Genomic DNA, 24,362 nt, shown 5'->3' on the forward strand with positions numbered 1-24,362 from the left:
AAGAAAATAAAGCATTTGTAACAAAAAATTTTGTATTAAATTTAAAATTGCTACAAAAAATTATTTTTTTTAACAAAAATTAGTGATTGTTACAGAATAATAATGTTTTGTAACAACAATACAATTTGTTACAAAACGATCTAATATTTTATAATAGCCTGATTTTTTGTTACAAATTATGTTGGCTTTTATAACAAACTAGTGTTTTGTTACAAAATTTTATATTGTTTTAGTAACAAATGATGAAGTTGTTGCAAAAGTTCAAAATATTTTGTAATAAAATATCCATTGGTAAAAATTTGGTTTTTTGAATTTGAAAACCCTAAAGCCATCCCAGCCACCGAGAGTCACTACATCCGCGCCGCACAACCCCGTCCGCGACACAATCAGAGAAAAAGACTGGCAGAATGGTGCTTCAATAAAAGTATGAGAGTAAGTACTCCTGGTACTCTATAATTTATCTATGTCTAATGTAAGGCGGGATAAAGTTAGACAACCTCATGTTGGAAAAGATCCACAGATTTGGAATTGGGAGGCATATCTCCGATTGGAGAGTGAATCATTCACAATTTTTGTGGATAATTTACCTGGCAATATTTCGAAGAATGAATTGTTTCATATGTTCAAGTAGACAGGAAGGATAAATGACATCTATTTGGCACATAAGGAGAAGTATGGCCGGATCCGTCTGTTGCTTTTACCAGGTATACTACAAAAGGAGGTGCATTAAAGGCCATCAAGGAGATGAATGGAATGCGATTAAGGAACAAAGAGATCTTTGTGGGGGAGGCTAAGTACAGGAGGAGGATTGATGTCCGGGGAAAAACCACTACACACGATGAAGATGTCAGGGAGTCTCCTGATGGAAAACAAGAAAAAATCAAAGAAAAGAATATTGAGGTGAACGAGAAAGTGAGAGTTGTCTTGGAACACCATAGAAGTGAAGAACTAGGAATTCAGATGGAACTGTTAGAGGTGGGATGGGATGCGGTGGTAATGATGCCACATGGGCTATAGGAGGCAGAGCATGACAAGGATATAAAGGTATTTGCTGTTGAGGATTTGAATGAGTGGCATGAGGGTTTTTTGAAAACGCGAACGGATAATCCTTTGATATATCCGGCAGTTATGGTGAGTGTGGAATCTATGGGATCTCAAACAATTAGCAACGAAGCAATCTCGGAAAGAACAGAGACTTGGGAATACGGGGATAAACGGAAAGAAGGAGTTGATCTGGTGTTGAACAAAAGTTTATTTGGGGCTCAGTTGAAGCATATAAGGCCCAATATGTTAGTGGGGTGTGGCAGCAAAGTGGCTGTGTGGTGCGACGGAGAGTACGTCATTGTGCGTTTTAAAAGGGCCTCCTTGCTGGCTGCTGCGGGCGACGGTGACAAGAGGGGCATGGCTAGTCATGGAGTTCACGGGGTTGATGCCACAATGAACAGCGCCAACGAGGCAGATATGGAAGCAGTATGGAAGTCAGTGGCTAGTGGCAGAGGTGATAATGTCTGCGCTGAACTTGATGGCGTGGAGGGTAGGGAGGAGCGTGAAGCCCCTTATACACCCAACGAGCAGAATCAAGCTGGAAAAGAGATTAGCGGAGGTGCGGAGAATTGTTCGAACAACACAGCGGAAAAAAATATTCCACCAGGTGTAGTTAATGAGATCCACGCTAGTTTGGACGAGAGTGGTAAGCAGCATGTTGGCATACGTCTGATGAGGGGTGTGCAGTGCAAGATTTAGATTTAGAGGATGAGAATATAGTGGTGCAGAAAATTGGGTTGGATGATGAAAGGGCTATAATGAACTTTGATGCAGACGGTGAAACTAATCAAGATGAACACGGAGGAAGTTGGGATAAAGATATGGCTGAAAATAGGGTTACTTGAGATCTGGCTATCGAATCAGGAGCTGTTTTATATAACGAGAATGAGGACATTATGGCTATTCTCTAAGCTCAGAATGAAGTATTGGTACAAAAAAGAAGGCAAGCAAAACAGAAAGAGAAAGCAAGAAGGTGCCGCCCTAAAAACCGAAATAAGGTGTGTAATAAAGTTTTTAAATGATTTTAATTTGTGGAATATGAGGAGTTTAGGGGGTGTTGGAAATTGGAAAATGGTAAAAAAATTTAAGAGTAAAAATAATGTGAATATATTAGGATTGATAGAGACAAAGAAGGAAGTAATTTCTAAGTTTGATGTAGTGCAATTTTGGGGTAATGATGCGGTGAGTTTGGAATTTGTGGGATCGGAAGGTGCTTCTGGAGGTTTATTAATAATATGGGATGTTATGATATTTAGGTTGAGTAATTGTTACAAAGGGGAGAGATGGTTGTGTATAGAAGGGGAATTGACAAACAATAATTTTATATGTGCTGTTTGCTTGGTGTATGGTGCGGATACAAGAGAAGAGAAGCTTGCTGTGTGGGAAGAGTTGAGTTTTTTATCTGAAATATGTCAGGTTCCTCTTTGCTACATAGGTGTCTTCAATGAGGTTGTGCAGTTGGAAGAAAGAAAAGGTACTAGTGTGTTAACAGCTTTATCGAACTGGTGGATATAGAGCTGAATGATCGTAAGTTTACGTGGTTCAAGGGGTCAATCGTGCAGTCAAATGAATAGAATATTGGTGAGTTTGGTTTCATTGTTATCATTTGGAGCACTTGGTTGAAAAGGAATGATAGAATTTTCAGGAATCAAGAATCAGGTGTTGCAGGAATAGTTAACAGGTCGATTAAGAGTTACAAATAGTAGAGTGATATTTGGTCTTTTGGGTTGTTGATGGCTTTTGTCGAAGATGATTAGGAATTATTTTATTTTATCTGTTTAGTACTTTTCTGTTGAGACGTTGATGCTCCACCTTGTTGTGTTGAATTTTTTATTTCAAAAAAAAATATCCATTGGTTTCAAAAACTCTAATTATTTTGTAACAAAAACTTAATTTATCACAAAATTCAATATTGTTTGTAACAAGTTATTTGTTTGTTACAAAATTCAAAGACCTTTTATAACTAAAAAAAAAGTATTTCAAAGTGTTAAAATTTTTAAGAATGAAAAAAAATATGTTTATATAATTTTTTGCAGAATAATTTTATTTTTTTCAAAATTGTATTTTTTAAAATATTATTTGTATTAATTAAGTATAAAAACTAATGTTAAATTATCAATTTTTAAAAATTGTAGATATTATTTTATATTCTTTTAAAAAATTAATATATAGTTGTTACTAATCAAGTTTTCAATGCTCACTAAAAATTAATTTCTCAGATTTAAAAAAAAAATTTACTCTAAAACACAATGAAAAAATTAAAAGCAAAAAATAATGTAAAAATCCTAATTTCTAACCCTCGCTTTCACCAACCCTGTCCTGGCTAGTGTCTCGCACCTTTCCTTTTCCTTTCCCTTCCTCGTAGTGCCTATCTGTCTTCGTCGTCCTTCCTGGCAAGGCTCTACGCAGCAGCAGACCAGCAGCACATCGTCGTCCTCCACAACTCCACACAGGCCGCAACAACTCTCTGGAAATAGGGGAGCACGCTGTCGTTCTCGTAGCGTCTTTCTCTCTCTGCGTCTTCCTTGCACTTTGCCACTCTATCATCAACTCATCAAGAATTGAGCCTCTGAGTCAGGTGGGTTCTTCAATTTCTGATTCAGTCTCTTGCTACTTTTTGCTTCTAAATTTCTCTGTTCTTGCTATTGTTTTTTGCTTCTTGATTTTCTCTATTCTTGCTATTATTTGTTCTTCATTGCTATTGTTGTTTTTCACTGCTATTTATTTGTTGTTCTTGCTATTGTTTGTTATTCTTGATTTCTGTTCTTAATTTGTTGTTCTTCACTGTTGCTAATTTTTTTGTTATTGATTTTTAATTTGTTGTTCTTCACTGTTGGTTGCTGTTATTGTTATTTTTTTACTTTGTTAATTGTTATTGATTTTAATTTATTAGTTCTATTATTTTTTTATGCTTGATTTTATTTTTTTTATCTTTACTATTGTTCTGATGGCTGCTATTTTTTGTGTTTAATTTGTTGTTGATTCAGTAATTTATCGTTGTTTTATTTTTTGTTTTGATTCATTGATGTGCTGTTATTTACTGAGGTTTTTCTATAGTAATTTTGAAGTTTGATCACAGTATGAGTGACAACATTGGTTAAATTGAAGGTGGAACTGGTGGACATTTACATGGACTAGATACTGGTTTAGAATTTTGCAAGTTATGAAGCTCAATAACCGGGAGATGAATGTCACAAATTCAAATCAATAAGCGGGAGTTAAATCCCGGGTCATTCTCCCTTGGACTTGCAATTGAATGTACATCATTGGTTATGAAGTTTGGGATTTTAAATATGAATGCGAAAAGGTAAGGTTACTAGAAATTAAAGAGTATCCAACAATAAAATTGTAATAAGTAAAGGCAGTAAGCAAGTAAACAACTATCTAGTAAGCATGTGATTGAGATGGCAACAATTAAGAAGTAACTATGCTAGAAAGCAATGGAATTAAACTAGAAAGACTATGGGAATTGAATCAATAAAAGAGAGGATAATCAAATACTTAAAATGTCTTGGCTAGGGTTGAGAGTTTAGGCTTCCTATCCTTGTTATCAACCACAAACATGGCAATTATTAAGAGTTATTCCCACTTCGTCATTCCCTAACATCAGAGAAAAGTCAAATAGGCATAACTGATTTCAATCTACAAATCCTAATCAACTTACCAATCAAATTTGGTAAAGATTAGCGTTAGTGGAAACTAAATCAATTACTAACCCTAAATTACCAATCAATATTGGACATTGATAACTCAAGAATCCTTAATTACTCAACTCTAAGCCAAGAATTCAAAAATCTTCTTGTAACACCCTTACTATCAAAATGTCATGCTTCCAGTTGCGCTACTTTGATAGCAAGAATATTACAACGACTTCTATATACTTAATAATAGAATATGAGCTTTTGACTCCAAACCGTATCGCTATTTTATTTGAAAAAAATGGAAGATACTTTTTCTTGATCAAACATGCATATATATAACAAAATTCAATCACAATCCTCATACATATATACTTACATATAAACATACCAGACTTGGTATACACGTAACTTATAAATAGTATAAGCATACATATAATTACAACCCCTATCACTCTTACAAAATATAATAATAAAGGCGAGAGAAAACTATAATATATACAAATATATACAACACAATCAGATGCACAGAGGGAACTCCTTAAACTCTTCGTTCATCCTAAAAAGAAAAATATCTAGGGGTGAGAACATCGTCCTTGCTGGTTCTGAGTAGAGGATTTTTAAGAATTGCCATAAGAGGACACGTATAAGAAAATAATTGATTTCATCTGCAGTGATTATCGCTCGTCTTATGAATCTATTCAAAACATTAATAACTAATTATCCAAAAATTCAAAGTTCACTTCCAACAGTTGAAAGAATTTCAAAACTCAATCAATAAATCATATCATAATCAATTTCAGCCTCCAGCCCAACATATAATCAAATCTGGTTACGGCCTCCGGCCCAAATCAAATCAACTCGGCATCCGGCCCAAATCAAGTCAAAACACGGTCCCTAGCCCAACTCAAATCAAATCACCATCAATACTCAATCTCAACGCAGAATCAATTACTGGCATCAAATAGTACAAGGCAATACACTCAAAGAACAATTTCAGCCAGTACCACATCAGGAACAACCCTTAGCATCACCACCGCTAGCATAAGGGATCTCTCAGTTGTTCATGCATAGACAAAACAATACAAAGAATATATAAACAGAGAGCACAATTAAGGCAATTAGTTCAATTATCATATAGGTACAATTATGCAATTAGGCAAGCCAAATACAAGTTGCATACCTAAACAATACACATAAATACAGTATGATGCATGCCTGTCCTACTAGCCATGAGCTCACGTGTCGGTTAACTGCTAGAACCCGACACATCCAGTAGCTAACCAGATATTGACCTCTCTGTTGTTTACTCGCTATGTAAATAGTATAGCCTCGCAAGGTGAGTACCCTGTACACCTCGCCGACAGAGGAAACCTCATAAGGTTGAATTCCCTGCACACTTCGCAGAGTTAAGTGCTCTGTACACCTTGCTGGCAGAATAACCTGTATTTCTCGCAGGATGAGTGCCCTGTACACCTCTTAGGCATAATAACCTGTATCTTTTTCAAAACTCATTATTCTGTGAATGAGATAAAACCACCATCCTCGCCATATCAATCCAAAACTCATTTCAATCCAACATAGTCAAACATAACCAAAATTAGAATTAATAATACAGAATTGAACTGAAGAAAATCTTCGACCTTCTATTCAACTTTTCAGTGTGACACGCGAGGGAATCCTCAACCTCAAACTTGTTCACCGCAACAAGAGAGGGAATCCTCAACCTCATCTTTAATTCAGATCAATTTAATAAAACCCATTTTCACCAAACCAAAAATCTCAAATTAAACTGAATAATGCATTCTTCAATTCCGTTTGAAAATCCCCAAAAGCATAACTCTTATATTTGAAGTAATTGCATAAAGCCCACTTTTAACTTCATTCTCAAGTTCAATGATTTTTTGAGACCCAAAAATTATCTTTCTTCACCAATCAAATTCAAATACAGTAAAGTCACCAAAACTCCTCAAAAGATAATTCTTTAATCAAACTCAAAATATAAGTCTTTTCATATGAAATCGAACTCAAAACATAATTCCTTTCTAAAATAAATTAAAGTCAAAATGTAACAACTCAAATTTTTATGCCAACACGGTTTCAAACAATGTTATTTCAGCGATTAGTATTATTTCGGCGAGCCATTTTCGAACCTAGAAGTAAAATAAATAGTAATATAATTTTATATTATGTTATTTATTTATTTTTCTTGGTCTAATTATAATAGAGTTTAGATAGTAATATTATTATTATTATTATCAAACTCGATACTCGCCGATATAAATGATTATCAGTATTTCTTGATGAGCTTAGATTTACTAATGCTCCATCATATATCTTTTGCTATCAAGTTACTAATGTCATTTACATTACTAACTCGTAAATAATTACCCTTATATATATATATTAATACTTGTGTATTAATATATCTAGTTTCATAATTATTTGTTTGAGATATTTATAACCTGAACCATTGCCTCGGTTACACCGAAACTTGCCAAACCACCTTTACCAGTACTAAACCATCTTCCACTAAATATAATATTTTCTAACCCCTCATGAATCATCAGCTGAACCAAAGTAGAAGGAAAAGAAAAATTGGTAATATTATGACACCTAACCACCATTGCCTTGCAAAATCATCACCAAATATATTAAGCACCTTCTCTAATTCATTATTGTAATCACCGAACCTGCATTTTATTAAAACGGAGAGAGTGGCCAAATTGGATGGTAAAACAGTGAGTTCCTTTCATTTTCCTTCTTCGATTTCTTTTAATCCATAACTCCAATAAAAAATCTAATCTAATAAAAGTGTTTGTATCTTTCTCCTCTACATGTTAGTGTCACTTCTAATTAATAGAAGTTGATGGTGACATAGCTTTCCTTCCCCTCGAGTTAGGCCGATTGGAGTTCTAGAAGGCACAGACGATTTCTGACGTTCTCTTCTTCAGCAGCTCGGTCAAAAAGCTTATATGAAGTTTTCGTTGTTTTGATTTCATACAGAGATAGGGTTTCAATAAAAACTCACCGATTAAATTTATGTTGAATAAGTGAATGTTTTTTGTTGTGATTGATTATTGATGGAGTTTGATTGACTTTATATTGAATTTTATTGATATATTATTGTATGTGATTATGCTTGTGGTTCGATCATTTTGGTGCTGCCCAAACCGTGGTGATGAGACTATTTTGGGGCTGTCATTGTGTTAGTTTTTGAATAAAATTGGTGAGGTTTAATGGCCAAGAGATTATATTAAAATACGAAGAATCGGTGAGGTTTAGTGGAAACTTGCAAAGGTTATGTCACTGGAATGCCTTATCCGACTTGCGAGTTGGATTGCATCGGGTGCGGGTCAAAACCGACAAATGAGCTCATTACCTGCAATAGGACTAGATATGCATCATCCTTGCTGCGCATTTGCATTTTACTTGATAATGTGAATTTGTTTATAATTGTCTTCTTGTGTTTGTGCAATCCTTAATGGTATTCTGAATTGTTCTGATTGGCTTTTCCTCTGTGATTCTTATATATTTGGCTGTGAATTACTTGAACTGTTAAAATCCTGACATAACTAACTACCCTCGACCTTACTAAGAACCTTACCCCTTCTTTCCTCCCCTTCAGATGGAGACAGGAGTTCTGTTCTTTAAGATGGACCCTCCCTACATATATGAGGATCTTGTACAGCATAGGTTTTATGTAGTAGTTACAGAGATTAGGACCCGTATGTACATTCTGCGTGACCACCCTTCCGTCATCCGATTAACACTCTGCTATTTAACCCCGATACACCTTATGAGTTCCTGTTGCATTGGCTTCATCCTGATGCTCTGTTTAACCCGTTCCATGATGAACCTGTACCTCATCAACACCCTAATCAGCTTGAGGATCAGGTGGAACCTGAGCCTGAGCCTGAGCCTATGGAGGAGCATATACCAGAGCCTATACCGGAGGGGGGATATTCTTGTAGAGCAGATCTTAGTATCTTCATCTGAGCCATCATCTGAGGAGCTGCACACCACCTCCATTGGTGGAACAACGAGTGTGAACCAGAGTAGTAGTACTAGTGCCAGTATCCCTCCTAAGATTTTTGATATTTCTAATGAAGAGGACGAGGACCTTGAGGAGTATTCATATGTGATTTGTGATTTCTTCTGACGACGACAGTTGATTCTTGGAAGCTGAGGATGTGACTTTTGGTAGTTTTTTTTTGTGTTAGCCTAGCTTTTGTGTTTAGTCTTTCACTTTTGATTAGACTCACTGAGAGAGTAGAATGTATATAGTTAATTACGCTAGTTTTGGGCTCCAGCTTAGGGGCTTCCTATATGGACTAGGGCCTAGAGTGTTGATTATGTATATAGTAACAAGATGTGAAGGGTTGTACGCTAACTCATATCCTGTATGACAGTATATTTATATATGTATATGTAAATGAGTTAAACCCCAAAATGGTCCCTGAGATTGGCGTTTTGCACTAAAATCGTCCCTGAGATTCCAATTGCACCAATTACATCCCTGAGATTGAAAAAAATGCACCATAGTAGTCCTTGACCCGTTTTCCATTAACGACGTGATGACATGGCATGATGACGTGGACTGTAAGTGACACGTGTCACTTCATGATTTGGCCACGTGTAACGGTAGGGTGACGTGGTGACCAGTGACACGTGGCATGCTGATGTGGATAGTTGTGCCACGTGTCACAATGTTATTTGGCCACGTGTCCCGTTGTGCCACGTGTCGCAACAGTATTCGTCCACGTGTCATCCATTATGTCATCGTTGTATATGCACCAAATTAGTCCCTCACTTTGCATTAAGTGACTCATTTTAGTCCCTGAAATTGAATGTCGTGCACCAAACTAGTCCCTTCACCAATTTTTTCTCATTTTTTCTATAAATTCAAAATTCTCAATATTTTTTAATACATTAATTTCAATTCTATTTTTTCACACGTTCTTCAAATAAAAGTGTTTTTATAAAATATTTTTTCTCTTGCGAATACCCTAATCGCCGACTTGGAGTTGACGTGAAGGCTTTTCAAGCACCTTCACTACCATCTCCGACCTCTTTCATTACTTTTATAAAATAATTTTTTCTTTCGGATACCTCTAATAGCCGCCGTCTTGGAGTTGACGTGAAGGCATTTCAAGCTTCCCTCATTACCATCTCCGACCTCTTTCGTCTAGACTGCAGAGGTCAAAGGTGGTAGTGAGGGTGATTGAAGTGCCTTCAATCTAGCTCATTTATACATAACGAAAACGTGTATTTCATAAGAAAAAAATGTTTATTTTAATTATTAATTTCTTGTTAAAAACACGTTTTTTTATGAAAAAAATATGTCTAGTCAATCATATAATTATTTTTTTATAATAACATACTTATATATTACAAAATTTACCAATGTTAAATTATTAAAAAAATTATATAATTAAAACTAAAATCTTAAAATTTTTTATAAAAGCACTTGTATTTAAACGATATATGAAAAAATAGAATTGAAATTAGTGTATCCAAGATATTAAAATTTTAAATTTAAAAAAAATGAGAAAAAATAAGTGAAGGGACTAGTTTGGTGCACGACATTCAATTTCAGGGACTAAAATGAGTCACTTAATGCAAAGTGAGGGACTAATTTGGTGCATATACAACGATGGCATAATGGATGACACGTGGACGAATACTGTTGCGACACGTGGCACAACCGGACACGTGGCCAAATAACATTGCGAACGTGGCACAACTATCCACGTCAGTATGCCACGTGTCACTGGTCACCACATCATCCTACCATTACACGTGGCCAAATCATGAAGTGACACGTGTCACTTACAGTCCACGTCATCATGCCATGTCATCACGTCGTTAATGGAAAATGGGCCAGGGACTACGATGGTGCATTTTTTTCAATCTCAGGAACGTAATTGGTGTAATTGAAATCTCAGGGACGATTTTAGTGCAAAACGCCAATCTCAAGGACCATTTTGGGGTTTAACTCATATGTAAATAGTATGTATGATGTATATTATCTCTATCTCTGATGTTCGTTTTATTTTATCGAACTTAATTAATTTAGTTTTCCGAAAATTCGATTCGCGTGCTAATACAATCAAAGGCTTATTAATAAATTCTTAATTAATTTTTAGGAAAGCAAGTTTGTGACGCTTGATTTTTAGTATGATCAAGACGTACTGAAAATTCGGTGTTACACAAAACATGATTCTTTTCTTAATAAATCAAACTCAAAATAGTATAATTCCTTTCTTAAATAAGTAAAACTCAAAACTTAATTAATTCTTTTCATAATAAATCAAAGTCAAATAATATAATTCTTAAATTCAAATCTTTCTAAATAATCACTTCAAACAAAATCTCCAACTTTTATAAAAATTTTGACAGCATCTCCTCTACAATTCGGACTTTGCCATCCTTCAAGGGTCCCAACGAAACCAAACAAAATATCTCTCAATCATTCAAATCACTTCTAATAAACCATTATCACAACAATAACACTCAACTCAAGAAAATCAACAAAATCTAGAATCTAATCAACCAATCTCATCAATCCCAATTTCAAATCAACTTCAATAGCATCAATCAATAATTTAGAATTCTCAACCTTCTCAAACCAAACCATTCCCAAATATCAAACCATTTCCAATTTCATACCAATTTCTATGTCAAATCATGTTCAAATATCAAACCACTTCCAATTTCAACCATTTTCAATATCAATTCATTTTCAATAAATCATTTTCAATGTCGAATCATTTTCAAAACCAAATCAACTCCAAATCCAAGAAAATCACTTTTCATAATATTCAATCGAATCAACTTTCCAAATCAGATTTTACCAACAACAGCACACCAACCCAAGAAATCAATAATTAAATCAAGCAAATAATTTCATTCATCCAAAGCAACTGAGTTCAATCCATAAGACTTACATAATCACCAAAAACATATTTTTTGTATCAATATCGGTTTATAATAATTCTTGGAAATAAAATGAGTTTAAAAAAAGCGCCCATAATTGAATCGCGACTAAACTATGCGACAAAAACTAAGCATAGTCACAGAGGTACCAAAGCCAAGAAAATACACGTGGTGAATAATGCCAAACAAAAGTAAGAGTTCTAAATCACATGGTAGCTAAACATGTAATTGAGAATGCGATATAATCATAGAGGCATATCCATAAATAGTTAATGCAAGAATGAAGCAAGAGCACGGTCAAACAGTGTGAGAAGAACAAATTCAAACATTGACATCACTCACTAATTAACGAGTACAAGATTACTTTCAACCTGTGAAATCCGTTCTCAATATGACCCAAAATCTAAAAAGCATAATAAGTGGATATCATTGGGTTAGAGAGGAACAATTCAGTAGTCCTGCAGATTCAGACAAAAATCACAACAGTCACAAAATCAGAAATTTGGGTCACTTAAGGACAAATCAAATCCCCATCAATGCATAAAGAACAAGTATCATATGAGAACAAGCACTAATTCTTAAAGACATGATCAAAAATTATTTATAACCCCTTTGGGTCCTCTTAACAAACACTTGGTGTGCATCATCCTACGACACATAAAATGGCACAACTAAGAGTCTGTCGAAACCAAATTCACAATGTCAATCATCAAAGCAGCAAACAACAGTACAAATCAGAATAATCAATAGCAAAACAGTCCAAATAATCCACACAAACTGAAAAACGAATTCAATTCCAACTCCGAGACCATGAAAGCATAAGCAATTATGTACAAGGTACACTAATCCTAAGATGAACCTGATCAGAAATTAAAAACAAAAAATTAATCCAACCAACTAACTAACCAAAATTAACTAATGCGACAAGATTAATCAATGTGAACAGAAGTTAAAAACAAAAATGAAATTAAAACTTGGAACAGAGTAAGCAGAAATAGAACAGAAGAGATGAGGGAAGGGCAGCTGAGTAGAGTAGCTGCAATGGCCAACTAGGAGGTGGCGCCAGTAGCAGTGGCTCACCGAAAGTGAGCTGATAAAGAGGGTTGAGAGGTTGTAGAGGTGGAAAGAGGAGAAGAAGAGAAGAAGTAAGAGAATAAGTCTGCGAGTGATTAGGGCTCACATTCTTTTTTATACGAAAAAGGGGGGTCATGCATAGGCATCATCTAGGGGTGGCAAACGGGCCTTAATCCGCCGGGCCGGCCCGCGTAACCCGCCAAAATAGGCGGGTTGGGCTGGAAATTTGGGACCGCCGAAAGACAAAAGCCCGCCTAACCCAAACCGTTTAAACCGTGGGCTTTGGCGGGGCGGGGCGGGCTTCCCCGGCGGGCTGAAGTTTTTTTTTTTTTTTTTTTTTTGGGCTGAAGTGCAGGTGCTGAACCCATTTACCCATTTCCACCCCAGACCCAGAACCCATGAACCCACCCACCCGGCCAACCCCCTACCCGACCCGACCCCTATCGGCAATCCCCAACCCCAAACCCCAATTCCCCATTCGGCCATTCCTCATTTTTTCCCCAGCCAAACGGCCGAAACCCTAATGGCCTAATTTCGCCCTAACCTAATGAATCCCCAACGCTGAACGCCCCCAACCCCAAGAGCCAATTCCATATTTGCAGCTTCCTCACTCAGTCACTCCTCAGTCCTCAGTTCGTCGTCGACTCGTCGGCAATACTCAGTCGTCTCCAGTCTCCTCGACGGCTCTCAGCTCGGTTCCTGCGTTCCTGCGTCTCCAGTCTTCTCACTCGGTTCCTGCGTTCCTCACTCGCTTACCTCTCAGCTCGAACTTCAGAGTTGCGTCCTCGCCCCTGACGGTCGCTGAGTCGGATTCAGTTTTCTCACCGTCGATCTTCGGTCGTCGTGGCCACCGCTGCTTCTCCGTCTGGCCGTCGTCGCTGCTGCCTGCTGGTCTCGGTCCTGGGCTCCTGGGTGGCTGGGTCTTGTCCTCTGACTCTGCTGGTCTCGCTATCCGTCACGGCTGCTCCTCGCCTCCTCTGTGGCTCTGTCCTGGTCGGTGGTCCTCGCCTCCTCTGGTAAGTTTTCTGGCTTAGGGTTTGAGATTCATCAATTTAGGGTTGTTTGTTGTGTTTTGTGACTGCTGTTTGATATAGGTAAATTAGGGTTGATATTTGGTTGAGTTTTTAACTTTTGATGATGGTTGATAATGGTTGAGTTTTGCCTATTTGGTTAAATCTGATGCAGATTCAGAAATTGTTTCTTATATTTTGTGTTGTTTGATAATGGCTGAGTTTTGAATATGGTACATAATGGTTGATATTTTGTTTCCTGTTTTTTTGTGTTGTTTCATAATGGTTGAGTTTTGATTATGGTTGATATTTGGTTAAATCTGATTATGGTTGAGTTTTGACTTTTGATGATGGTTGATAATGGCTGAGTTTTGCCTATTTGGTTAAATCTGATGCGGATTCAGAAATTGTTTCCTGTTTTTTGTGTTGTTTGATAATGGTTGACTTTTGATTATGGTTGATATTTGGTTAAATCTGATTATGGTTGAGTTTTGATGATGGTTGATAATGGCTGAGTTTTGCCTATTTGGTTAAATCTGATGCGGATTCAGAAATTGTTTCCTGTTTTTTGTGTTGTTTGATAATGGTTGACTTTTGATTGTGGTTGATATTTGGTTTAAATCTGATTATGGTTGAAATCTGATTATGGTTAAATCTGATTATGGTTTTTGTATGGTTAAATCTGATTATGGTTGAAATCTGGTTAAATCTGATTATGGTTAAATCTGATTATGGTTTTTTTATGGTTTGCTAATGGTTGAAAATCCTAGTTCATATAAACAATTTTCATTTACTTTTATTTCAGGAAATATGAATTCTGAAACTGTGAGTAACCTTGTTACTACTGGAGTTGGTTCTGAGGCTGCTCCGGTCGAGGTTGATGAACCTAGTTCGAAAAGGCTGAGACCAGCAACCTCTGATGTTTGGAAATTTTTCAAAAAGCTCGGTCCAGATAAGGATGGAGTAGAACGTGCTGAGTGTAAAGGATGCAAGAAAGTGTTTAAAGCTGGAGGTAAGCGATATGGCACTTCTACTATAAAACGTCATCTTGATAGTTGTACTCAAATTAAGCATGAAGATATTGGTCAAACTATAGCAGAATTGCAACTTAAAATGGGTTCACTTAAGATTGATTCAGGAGTGGCTAGAGATATGTTTGCTGGGTATGTAGTTGCTGGGGATAAGCCTTTTAATATGGTTGATGATAGGAGATTTAGAAATTGGGTGAAGTATATTAGTCCAACTTTGAAACTTCCTTCTAGGAACACGGTTAAGGCTGACATAGTGAAAGTCCACAAGAGAGAAGCTGCGAAACTTAAAAAAATTTTAGTTTCCATTCCAAATAGAATTTGCTTAACATCTGATCTTTGGACTTCAAGTACCAATGAGGGGTTTATATGTTTGACTGCACATTTTGTTGATGAGAACTGGAAATTACAGAGTAAAATTCTCAATTTTTGTCATATGCCTCCTCCTCACACAGGATATGAATTGTCTTCTAAAATCTTTACGCTTTTGACTGAGTGGAAAGTTGATAAAAAGATTTTTTCCATTACTTTGGATAATGCTTCTTCTAATGATACTTGTGTTGAACATTTGAAAAGTACTTTGGATGTGCATGGTTCATTGTTGTGTGGTGGTGAATTCTTTCATGTTCGTTGCTCTGCTCATATTTTAAATCTTATTGTCCAAGATGGAATGAAAATATGTGGTGATGCAGTGTGTAAGATTAGAGAGGGTATTAAGTTTCTGAGAAAATCTGAAAGTAGAATGGTTAAGTTTAAAGAATGTTTTGAAGATATTGAGGGACTTGAGTATACGACTGCATTATGTTTAGATGTTCCTACTAGGTGGAATTCACTTTATGCAATGCTTGCAAGTGCTATTCCTTATAAGAAAGCTTTTGAATTGTATAAAGTAAAAGAAGCTGGGTTTAGGGAGTATTGTCCTTCATCAGATGAGTGGAGAAGAACTGAAAAGATATGTGATTTCTTGTTACCATTTTACGAAACTACCAAGTTGATGTCTGGAACTTTTTACCCAACATCCAACTTGTATTTTTTACAAGTTTGGCAAATCCAGCTGATTTTAATGAATAGTTTGAAGAATGATGAAGTGCTTATAAGGAACATGGGAGAAAAAATGATGATTAAGTTCAAGAAATATTGGGAAGAATACAGTGTTGTTCTTGCATTTGGGGCAGTTCTTGATCCTAGATTTAAACTCAACACTTTGGTTCATTGCTATAATGAGATTGATCCTATTAGTGTTAAAGACAAAGTGGAGCATGTGAAGAGTAAGTTATACAAGCTTTTTGAGGTTTATGACCAAAATTCCTCTACAACTGTGGAGAGTTCTTCCCAACTTTCAAGTAATTTTTCTCAGGCAATATCTTCTGCAATTGGAACTCAGCTTATTAAAATTGTTGGTGTAAGTATTTTTATCTACTTGATTATATGTATTTTTAATTTTTCATGCTTTTTGATTCATATATTGTTTGTAATGCAAAGGATTTGATGTCCCGTAATCAAGAAGCTGAAGTGAAAAGTGGAAAGAACCAACTGGATATTTATTTGAGTGAGGCAACATTATTTTGCAATGATGCAATCATTGATGTTTTGCAATGGTGGAAAGACAATCATCATCGTTTTCCAACACTATCACTAATGGCACGAGATTTGTTGAGCATTCCTATTACTACCGTGGCTTCAGAATCTGCATTTAGCATGGGTTCTCATGTTTTGAATAAGTATAGAAGTCGTTTGTTGTCAGATAATGTTGAAGCGGTGATTTGCACCAGAAATTGGATACGTGGATATGATGATTTTGGTATATTATATTTATGACATACATACTTGAGTGATTTTGAACATTATTATGTACTATTTTGCTAATATATTTATTTACTTTTTTCTAGAGGAAGATAAAGATCAGGAAGATATTGCAAAAGGAGAAGGCTATTCTTCAGGAGTTGGTTCCAATGATGTTATTGACTTATATGAAGATGAAGATGAAAATTAAGTGTATTGAATTAAGTTTAATTTGCTTTGAAGACTATTTATAATTATGTTTTTGGACTTTGGATTATATATTTATTTTGTCTATGGGACTATTTATAACTATGACTTGAGTATTTTGGATAATTGGATTATGTTTATTTACTTTGAAGACTATTTATATACTTTGAAGACTATTTATATTTAATATTTGTATTTATATTGATTTAAATTGAAGATATTAGATATGTTCTTATAAAAAAAATTAATTAGGTGGGTTTAGCCCGATTTATATTGATTTAAATAAAAGATATTAGATATGTTCTTATTAAAAAAAAAAAAAAACTAATTAGGCGGGCTTAGCCCGCCAGCCCGCCAGCCCGCCATTAGGCGGGGCGGGCTAGGATTTTGGGACCGCCAGAATAGGCGGGGCGGGGCGGGCCAGCCCGCCAGAGGGCGGGCTTCCGGCGGGGCGGGGCGGGACGGGGCGGGCTTCCCCGCCTGACACCCCTAGCATCATCTATGCATACGCATGACTTTAAAAACAAGGGCTCAAAACATTTGAAATTATGCATACGTGTAGTACTCACATGATTCTCGCATAAATCACTTTTGCTTCTGGTTTGGCATCATCGTATGCACAATATTTGTAAGGCCCAAATTTTTGTAAATTAAATAATTAGTTATTTATGAATTATTATGTTTGTTGAGATTTTATTTTTAAAAAAATTATTTTTAATAAAAATAATTAAATAAAATTTATTATTATTAAAGTTTAATTTAATCATAACTTATTCTATTAGTTTAAAGTATTTATTAAAGACTATTTTGATAAGTAAAAATTTAAATTAATTTTTATAATTGTTATTATTATTATTATTGTTATTATTTTTATCATAACACTACTCTAACTATATTTATATTATTATTATTATTATTATTAAAATTTAAAGAAAAGAGAAAAGAATTGGCCGAAGCCATTTGGGAAAAGGAAAGAAATGAAACATGTTTTCATAATATCATTTAGCCGAGCATATAAGAAAGAAAAGAGAGAGATATGTATCATGAAAACCAAATAACACTAGGTAATGACACTTAACCCTTTTTATTTCCCAAATCATACCCCATTAAGGCAAAAATGCCTTCTTCTATCTTCCATCCTTCATAACCGAATTGCATGCAAGAAAGAAAAGAGAGAAAGAGACCAAAAGCTCCTATTGAAGAACCGTGACCCTATTAAACTTTCTTTCCAGATTTCTTACGATCTGTAACTCTAATAAAAAATCCAATCCGGTAAAAGTGCTCGTATCTTCCTCTTCTGCACGTTGGCATTACTTTTGTCCGATAGAAGTTAATGGTGATGTAGCTTCTTTTCCTTTTGAGTTCGACCAATTGAAGTTTTACGAGGTACATACGATTTCTGACATTTTTTCTTCAGCCGCTCGATCAGAAAGTTTATCTTGTATATCTGTTGATTTGATTTCGCACGGAGGTAGGGTTTGGTAACTTTATAATAATTAAATATAAATTTGATAAGTAAATATTGATTTAGTTGATTATTGTTTGAGTTTGAATGAGTTTATGTTGAATTATTGTTGTTGCTTGTGATTTGTTGGTTTGGCTATGAGGAACAGCTTAGCTGTGGTTATTTTAATGATTTTGGGACTGTTATGATATGAAATTTTGAGTAAATTGATGAGATTCGGTAGTTGAAAGATTGAATGAAAAATCGCGAGAAATCGGTAATAGTAAAGCTTAAAAAAACTGACTTAAAACTCAAGCTAAAAACTTGAAGAATTTTGGAAATGAGATTTAGTTCTTTGATAAAGTTATAATCGGGGAATTAAGATTTATAGTTGAGAATGAAATAGTAATTTAATAAATAAAAATTGAAGTTAGTTTTGTAACTATATACGTTTTTGGGGTATTTTGGATAGTAATTAAGAAGTTCAGGTTATTTTATAAATTTAAAAATAAGTGAGGGTTCAAATATAATTTTATAAAATATTTCGGTTAAAAATAGAATATTAAAAAGTTTGTGATTTAGAAAGTAATTAATAAAAGTTTAAAAATAAGATTTTATAAACTAAGTTTTAAGAAAAGATATATATATATATATATATATATATATATTATTTATTTACTATTTAAAATATCTTATTAATATTATTGTTATTATTATTTTATTAAGAATATTATCTAGTAAAGATATCATTAATATTATTATATGTTAGAGGAGCAAATAGAGTGATCTCAAAAGCTTTAGACAACGCAGACTTAATTAAAGTACTTTATAATTCTTTTCCATAAGATACTTAGCGAAAGGCGAGGGAAGAATGTGAAGTTAAGTTATGATAAAGAATTAAAAGATTGAAGAAAAGAAGAAAGGAAAGAAAATAAAAGAAAAATAATAAAGAAACCTCTGCCACAGGAGAGCAGAGAGCAAAGATTAAAAGAATCTAAAGAACCTCTGCCACAGGAGAGCAGAGAGTACGAATAAAAGAAATGAAAGAAAGAACAAAACGAAAAGGAGATAAATAGAAGTATTGTTTGACATTGAGAACGAGCTGAGATGATTATGTACCTGCTAAAAACGAGCAGAGATACGGTGGTGAGTCACCGAGATTTGCTTTCAGAGATACATCGGCCAATTCAGGGGATGGTCGCACTTGTAAGACAAAGGTTGCTTACAGAAGTTATCGATACATATGTTCGCCAGAGAGAGCCTCACCTGTAAGACCAAGGTTGCTTACAGAGGTTATGTTTACATACATCGGCTCAAGAGAGTCACACTTGTAAGACAGAGGTTGCTTACAGAGGTTATAACACTGGAAACCAAAATTAGACAAAGGCTGCTGAGTTACGTTGGGAGCAGGTCGAAACCGACAGATGATCTCATTACCTGCACTAGGGATAGACATGCATCATACTTGTTTGCACATATTTGTTTGTGAGTGTGTTTTTTATGATTGTGGGTGTGCTAAATGATTGTTTGAATTCTGTATTCTATAATTGTTAAATTGGATTGTACTTTGTTGACTGTTGTTGCTGACCAAGTATATATGAAATGAATATAACTATACACCCCGACCCTACTAAGAACTCCCCAGTTCTTACCCCCTATCTCCACCCCTTTCAGCTACAGGTACGAAGACTTAGTGCGGAACTACAAGAGAAAATAGAAGATTCTGTTTACAAGTTGAGTTGTTAGATTTTATTTTCCCCTCGTCATTTATTCTTTTGGTTTTTAGAGGGGTTGGAATTGTATTTGGGGATCTTTGAGTAAGTCTATGTATATAATGCTACGTGGATATATATAATTTTGTGATTAAATGATTTAAAGTACCGACTCTTCATTTTCTTGGTTAAAGTTTCGGTTCATATTCGTAAGGGCTCAATATTAAATAAAGATAGTATATCATAAAAAGGTTTAGAGGTAAGTAGCGCTCAGACTTTTAGTACAATCATGAGGTACTAAAAGTTAGGGTACTACATTATGGTATCAGAGCAGTTCGTTCCTATTAGAGCCTTGGGAATGGACTGACTATGCTTCACTGCATACTCTGAGTGTCTATCATGCAATAGAACTTGACCTAGTGACAAGAGTTTGAGTTTTAGATGCATGACTGTCTATCGATTAATGTTGTTAGTCGACCGTTGCATTCTTCATGATATTAGGTCTGGCCAACTTAATACTGATGATTTGTGTATACGAGAACACTAGTGGATTATCATGGACGAAATAGAAGTAATAGGTAACGTAAATCGTGGGTTTCGGAAGCGTTAGCAGTTACGTCTCGGGATTGCTCGGTTACGTATCTTATTCCTCCATGGTTTGTCCTGAAATTTTGTCTGAGGTTCCTTTCTTAGAAAAGTTAAATTATTCTCCAATCCTGTTTCTTTTTCATATGCGTTTTTTTATTCGATCTTAACTGCATATGTTTACTCAAATTCCCTTAGCTATTCGTTTTTCTGAGATATCAAGCCTACCTTGTAACCTTTACTTTGCCATATGAAAATACATTGAGACTTTTTGCATCTTCCATAAGGTATTTAAAAAAATAATAATAATAAATAATAATAATAAAATAAAGTGTTGAAACTATGTAATATTTTACGTAATATGCTAATTTTTTAGGACAAAAATTTTTATAAGTGGGGTTGTGGTGCACGAAATTTAGAACTTCGCACATCTTAACCGGCAAGTGCACCAGATCATCCAAGTAATACCTCAGGTGAGTGAAGGTCGATCCCACGAGGATTGTCGGATTGAGCACGCAGTGGTTATCCTGCAGATCTTAGTCTGGTGAATAGAAAGTTGATTGTGTGTTGTTGAATGCGCATAAACAAAACAAGAAAGCAATAAAGAAATTGCAAAGAAACAATAGTGAGAAATCGGTTAAGGCTTTGGAGATGCTTTATCTTTCCGGATCAACTTCTCTTACTATCTATTCCAACAATGGATGATTCATTCCATGGCAAGCTATAAGTGATTAACGCCACGTTAATGGTCATTCAATCTGAATGAGGGTGAAGCTCTAGAAATTCAATCTCTAGTGATCCTACTCAAAATGCCATAGACAAGGTCAGATCTTACGGATCGGAGAATGAAGCTTTATGATTTTAGCTTATACCACAAAGGCCCTAATCGCCCTAGAACGTGGCTGAACAGATGTTGCCATGTCCCCAACGAGATTATGGATTAGCCATCTAAGAGATGTCACCTCAAGCTTGTAGTTCAATGCTATCCCTTCTGAGACTCGCAAGAGCTCATGTAGAACAAGGGGTCATACTTCCGTTCCACCCCGGATTCATAAAGATGAAGAACGAGAATGCATCTTAGAATTGAATCAAACATATCTTGAAATAGAAATAGTAATATTATTAACCCATAAGAATCAGCAGAGCTCCTAACCTTGACCTAGGAGGTTTAGTGACTCATGCTTTACAGAAAATGAAAGTAATAGAAGAAGATGAGGCAGAAGATCCTAAACATGGGTGATCTTCTCCTATATATACTAATCTACTAATAAAAAAGTACAGAAATATGATAGACTAGACTAAAGGTGCGAAAATCCACTCTTGGGCCCACTTTGACGAGAGTTTTAGGCTAAGATTGGCGTCTGGCTTGAGGAATGGGCATTGAATGCCCATTAGAGGGATGTCCATGCTGCCTTGTACTCCCTTGGTGGTGTTGAATGCCATGTTTGGGTGTTCAATACTGGGCTTGCTCCCTTTGGGGCGTTGAACGCTAGAAAAGGGGTGATTTGGGCGTTCAATGCCCAATATGGGCAGTCTTCGTCAAAGAAAACTATAGACCATTATATATTGGTGTAAAGCCCTGGAAGTTAGCTTTCCAACACCGTTGAGAGCATGTCATTTGGACCTCTGTAGCTCTAGAAACCTCGTTTTAATGCATGGAGGTCAGGATCTGACAGCATCTACACTCTGTTCTTTGCCTTTGAATCAGACTCTGCCAAAACTTGCCAATTTCAGCAAGAAATTACCTAAAATCATAACAAAAACACAACAACTCAAAGTAGAATCCAAAAAGTGAATTTTTCATTAAAACCTATTAAAATTAACTAAAACTCAATAAAACATAACTAAAAACACTAGGAAAACAATGCCAAAACCGTCTAAAATATCCACTCATTACAACACCAAAATTAAACTGTTGCTTCTCCTCAGGCAACCAAAAACAAAGTAGGACTAATGTAAGAGAAAAATACAATAATTCTCAGAGTTGTCAATGAAGCTTAGTTCCAATTAGATGAGTGGGGCTAGTAGCTTTTTACTTCTGAACAGTTTTAGCATCTCACTTTCCTTTGAAGCTTAGAAATGTTGGCATCCCTTGGAACTAGAATCCGGATGATATTATTGGTTCTCTTTTGTTGTTTTTTCTTGATTCTTGAACACAGCTTCTTTTTTAGCCTAGCCGTGACTCTAAGAGTTTTGTTTTTCCGTATTACCACCAGATACATAAACGCCACAGACAGTTAACTGGGGGAATCCTTTGGATTCTACTTTAGCTTTGCTTAAAGTCCCAAACAGTGGTGTCCAGAGTTCTTAGGCATACTCTTTTGCTTTGGATCATGACTTTAACTCTTCAGTCTGAAGCTTTTTACTTGACACCTTCACACCACAAGCATTTAGTTAGGGATAGCAGCTCATTTGAACTTTTTAGGCCAATTTTGGCCCTCCTAACCATTGATACTCAAAGTCTTGGACCCTTGCTCTTTTGTTTTTTCTTTTGAGCTTTTTGTTTTATTTTTTTGCTGCTTTTTCTTTCTTCAAGAACTAATATTTTGGATTTTTCAAATCACCAATAATATTTTTCTAAATTCATCATTCTTTCAAGAGCCAACATACTTAACTTCAACATCAAATATGCACAGTTAATTCATACATTCAGAAAGTAAATGCAAGGCCACCACATCAAAATAATTGGACTAATCTTAAGATATAACTCGAAATTTATATATCTCACTATTCTTTTTCAAATAAATTTTTCTTTTTATGCATGGTGATGGATACATAGGATAATTTATAGCCAAGAGACAATGTAAGGAAAGAACAAAGTACTAAAGATGATCATGCACTAGAAATAGAAAACAGACAATAAGATAAAGTACAGATGGAAAATAGAAATTAACATAAGCAAGGGAGTATTGGAACGTGGCCACCTTAGTGTTGGCGGCTACTATTTCCTCTAGTGAATCCAATGGAGCGTTTGAGCTCCTCTATGTCTTGCCCTTGCCTCAGTTGCTTCTCCCTCATAGTTCTTTGATCTTTTTTTATCTCATGAAGGATGGTGGCGTGCTCAGTGTGCTCCACCCTCAGTTACTCCATGTTTGAGCTCAGCTCCCCTATTGAGGTATTCAGTTGATCCCAATAGTCACGGGGAGGAAAGTACAACCCTTGAGGCATCTCAGGGATCTCTGGTGGAGGCGGCTGCACAGGCTCTTGTTGGGGTCCTTGTGCCGGCTCTCTGACATGCTCCATCCTTCTTTTCGTGATTGGCTTGTCTTCCTCAATGGGAATGTCTCCTTCTATGACAATTCCAGCTGAATTGCAGATGTGACATATGAGGTGAGGGAATGCTAGCCTTGCTTGGGTGGAGGGTTTGTTTGCTATCTTGTACAATTCTTGAGGTATCAGCTCATGTACTTCCACCTTATTCCCAAGCATGATACAGTGAATCATTATTGCTCGGTCCACGGTAACCTCAGATCGGTTACTCGTGGGGATGATGGAGTGTTCGATAAGCTCCAACCATCCTCTAGCTTCAGGCTTGAGGTCAAGCCTACCTAGTTGGTATGGCTTGCCGTGCGCATCCTTCCTCCATTGAGCTCCTTCTACACAAATGTCTGCAAGCACTTGGTCTAACCTTTGGTCGGTGTTGACCCTTCTAGTGTAAAAGTGTCAGTCTCCTAGCATTTGTAGTAGTTTGAGCGCCAACCTTATACTTTTCGGGCTGAAATCCAAGAGTTGCTCTCTCACTATGGTGCGCCAGTTCTTGGGCTGTAGGTTCACACTAGTATCAAGATTTTTGGTGACCCAAGCATTGACATAAAACTCTTGCACCATTAATATTCCAACCTTCGGGATAGGATTGGTTAGAACTTCCCAATCTCTTCTCCAGATTTTTTGTTGGATTT

At 35.8% G+C, this 24,362-nt stretch overlaps 1 protein-coding gene and 1 long non-coding RNA gene across 2 annotated transcripts; both read left to right on the top strand.

Annotated features, from left to right (window-relative positions):
• The first annotated feature begins 14,515 nt into the window (after window positions 1–14,515).
• LOC140182272 (zinc finger BED domain-containing protein RICESLEEPER 2-like) lies at window positions 14,516–16,125 on the top strand. Its single transcript, XM_072228423.1, has 2 exons — window positions 14,516–16,001; window positions 16,091–16,125. The coding sequence occupies exons 1-2, from the start codon at window positions 14,516–14,518 to the stop codon at window positions 16,123–16,125; spliced, it is 1,521 nt and encodes a 506-aa protein (XP_072084524.1).
• Window positions 16,126–16,206: 81 nt separating this feature from the next.
• LOC140181958 (uncharacterized) lies at window positions 16,207–16,740 on the top strand. The gene is made up of 2 exons (XR_011877663.1): window positions 16,207–16,534; window positions 16,623–16,740. It is a non-coding gene; the product is annotated as an uncharacterized lncRNA (long non-coding RNA).
• The last annotated feature ends 7,622 nt before the right edge of the window (window positions 16,741–24,362 follow it).

This window comes from Arachis hypogaea, chromosome 19 (assembly GCF_003086295.3).
Source record: "Arachis hypogaea cultivar Tifrunner chromosome 19, arahy.Tifrunner.gnm2.J5K5, whole genome shotgun sequence".
NCBI lineage: Eukaryota > Viridiplantae > Streptophyta > Magnoliopsida > Fabales > Fabaceae > Arachis > Arachis hypogaea.

Bases quoted from the DNA above. Each gene is read 5' to 3' on its own strand.
- LOC140182272 (XM_072228423.1), top strand. From the start codon at position 14,516: ATGAATTCTGAAACTGTGAGTAACCTTGTTACTACTGGAGTTGGTTCT. The intron at 16,002-16,090 runs GTAAGTTATACA...AATTTTTCTCAG, and splicing joins CAAAGTGGAGCATGTGAAGA to GCAATATCTTCTGCAATTGG.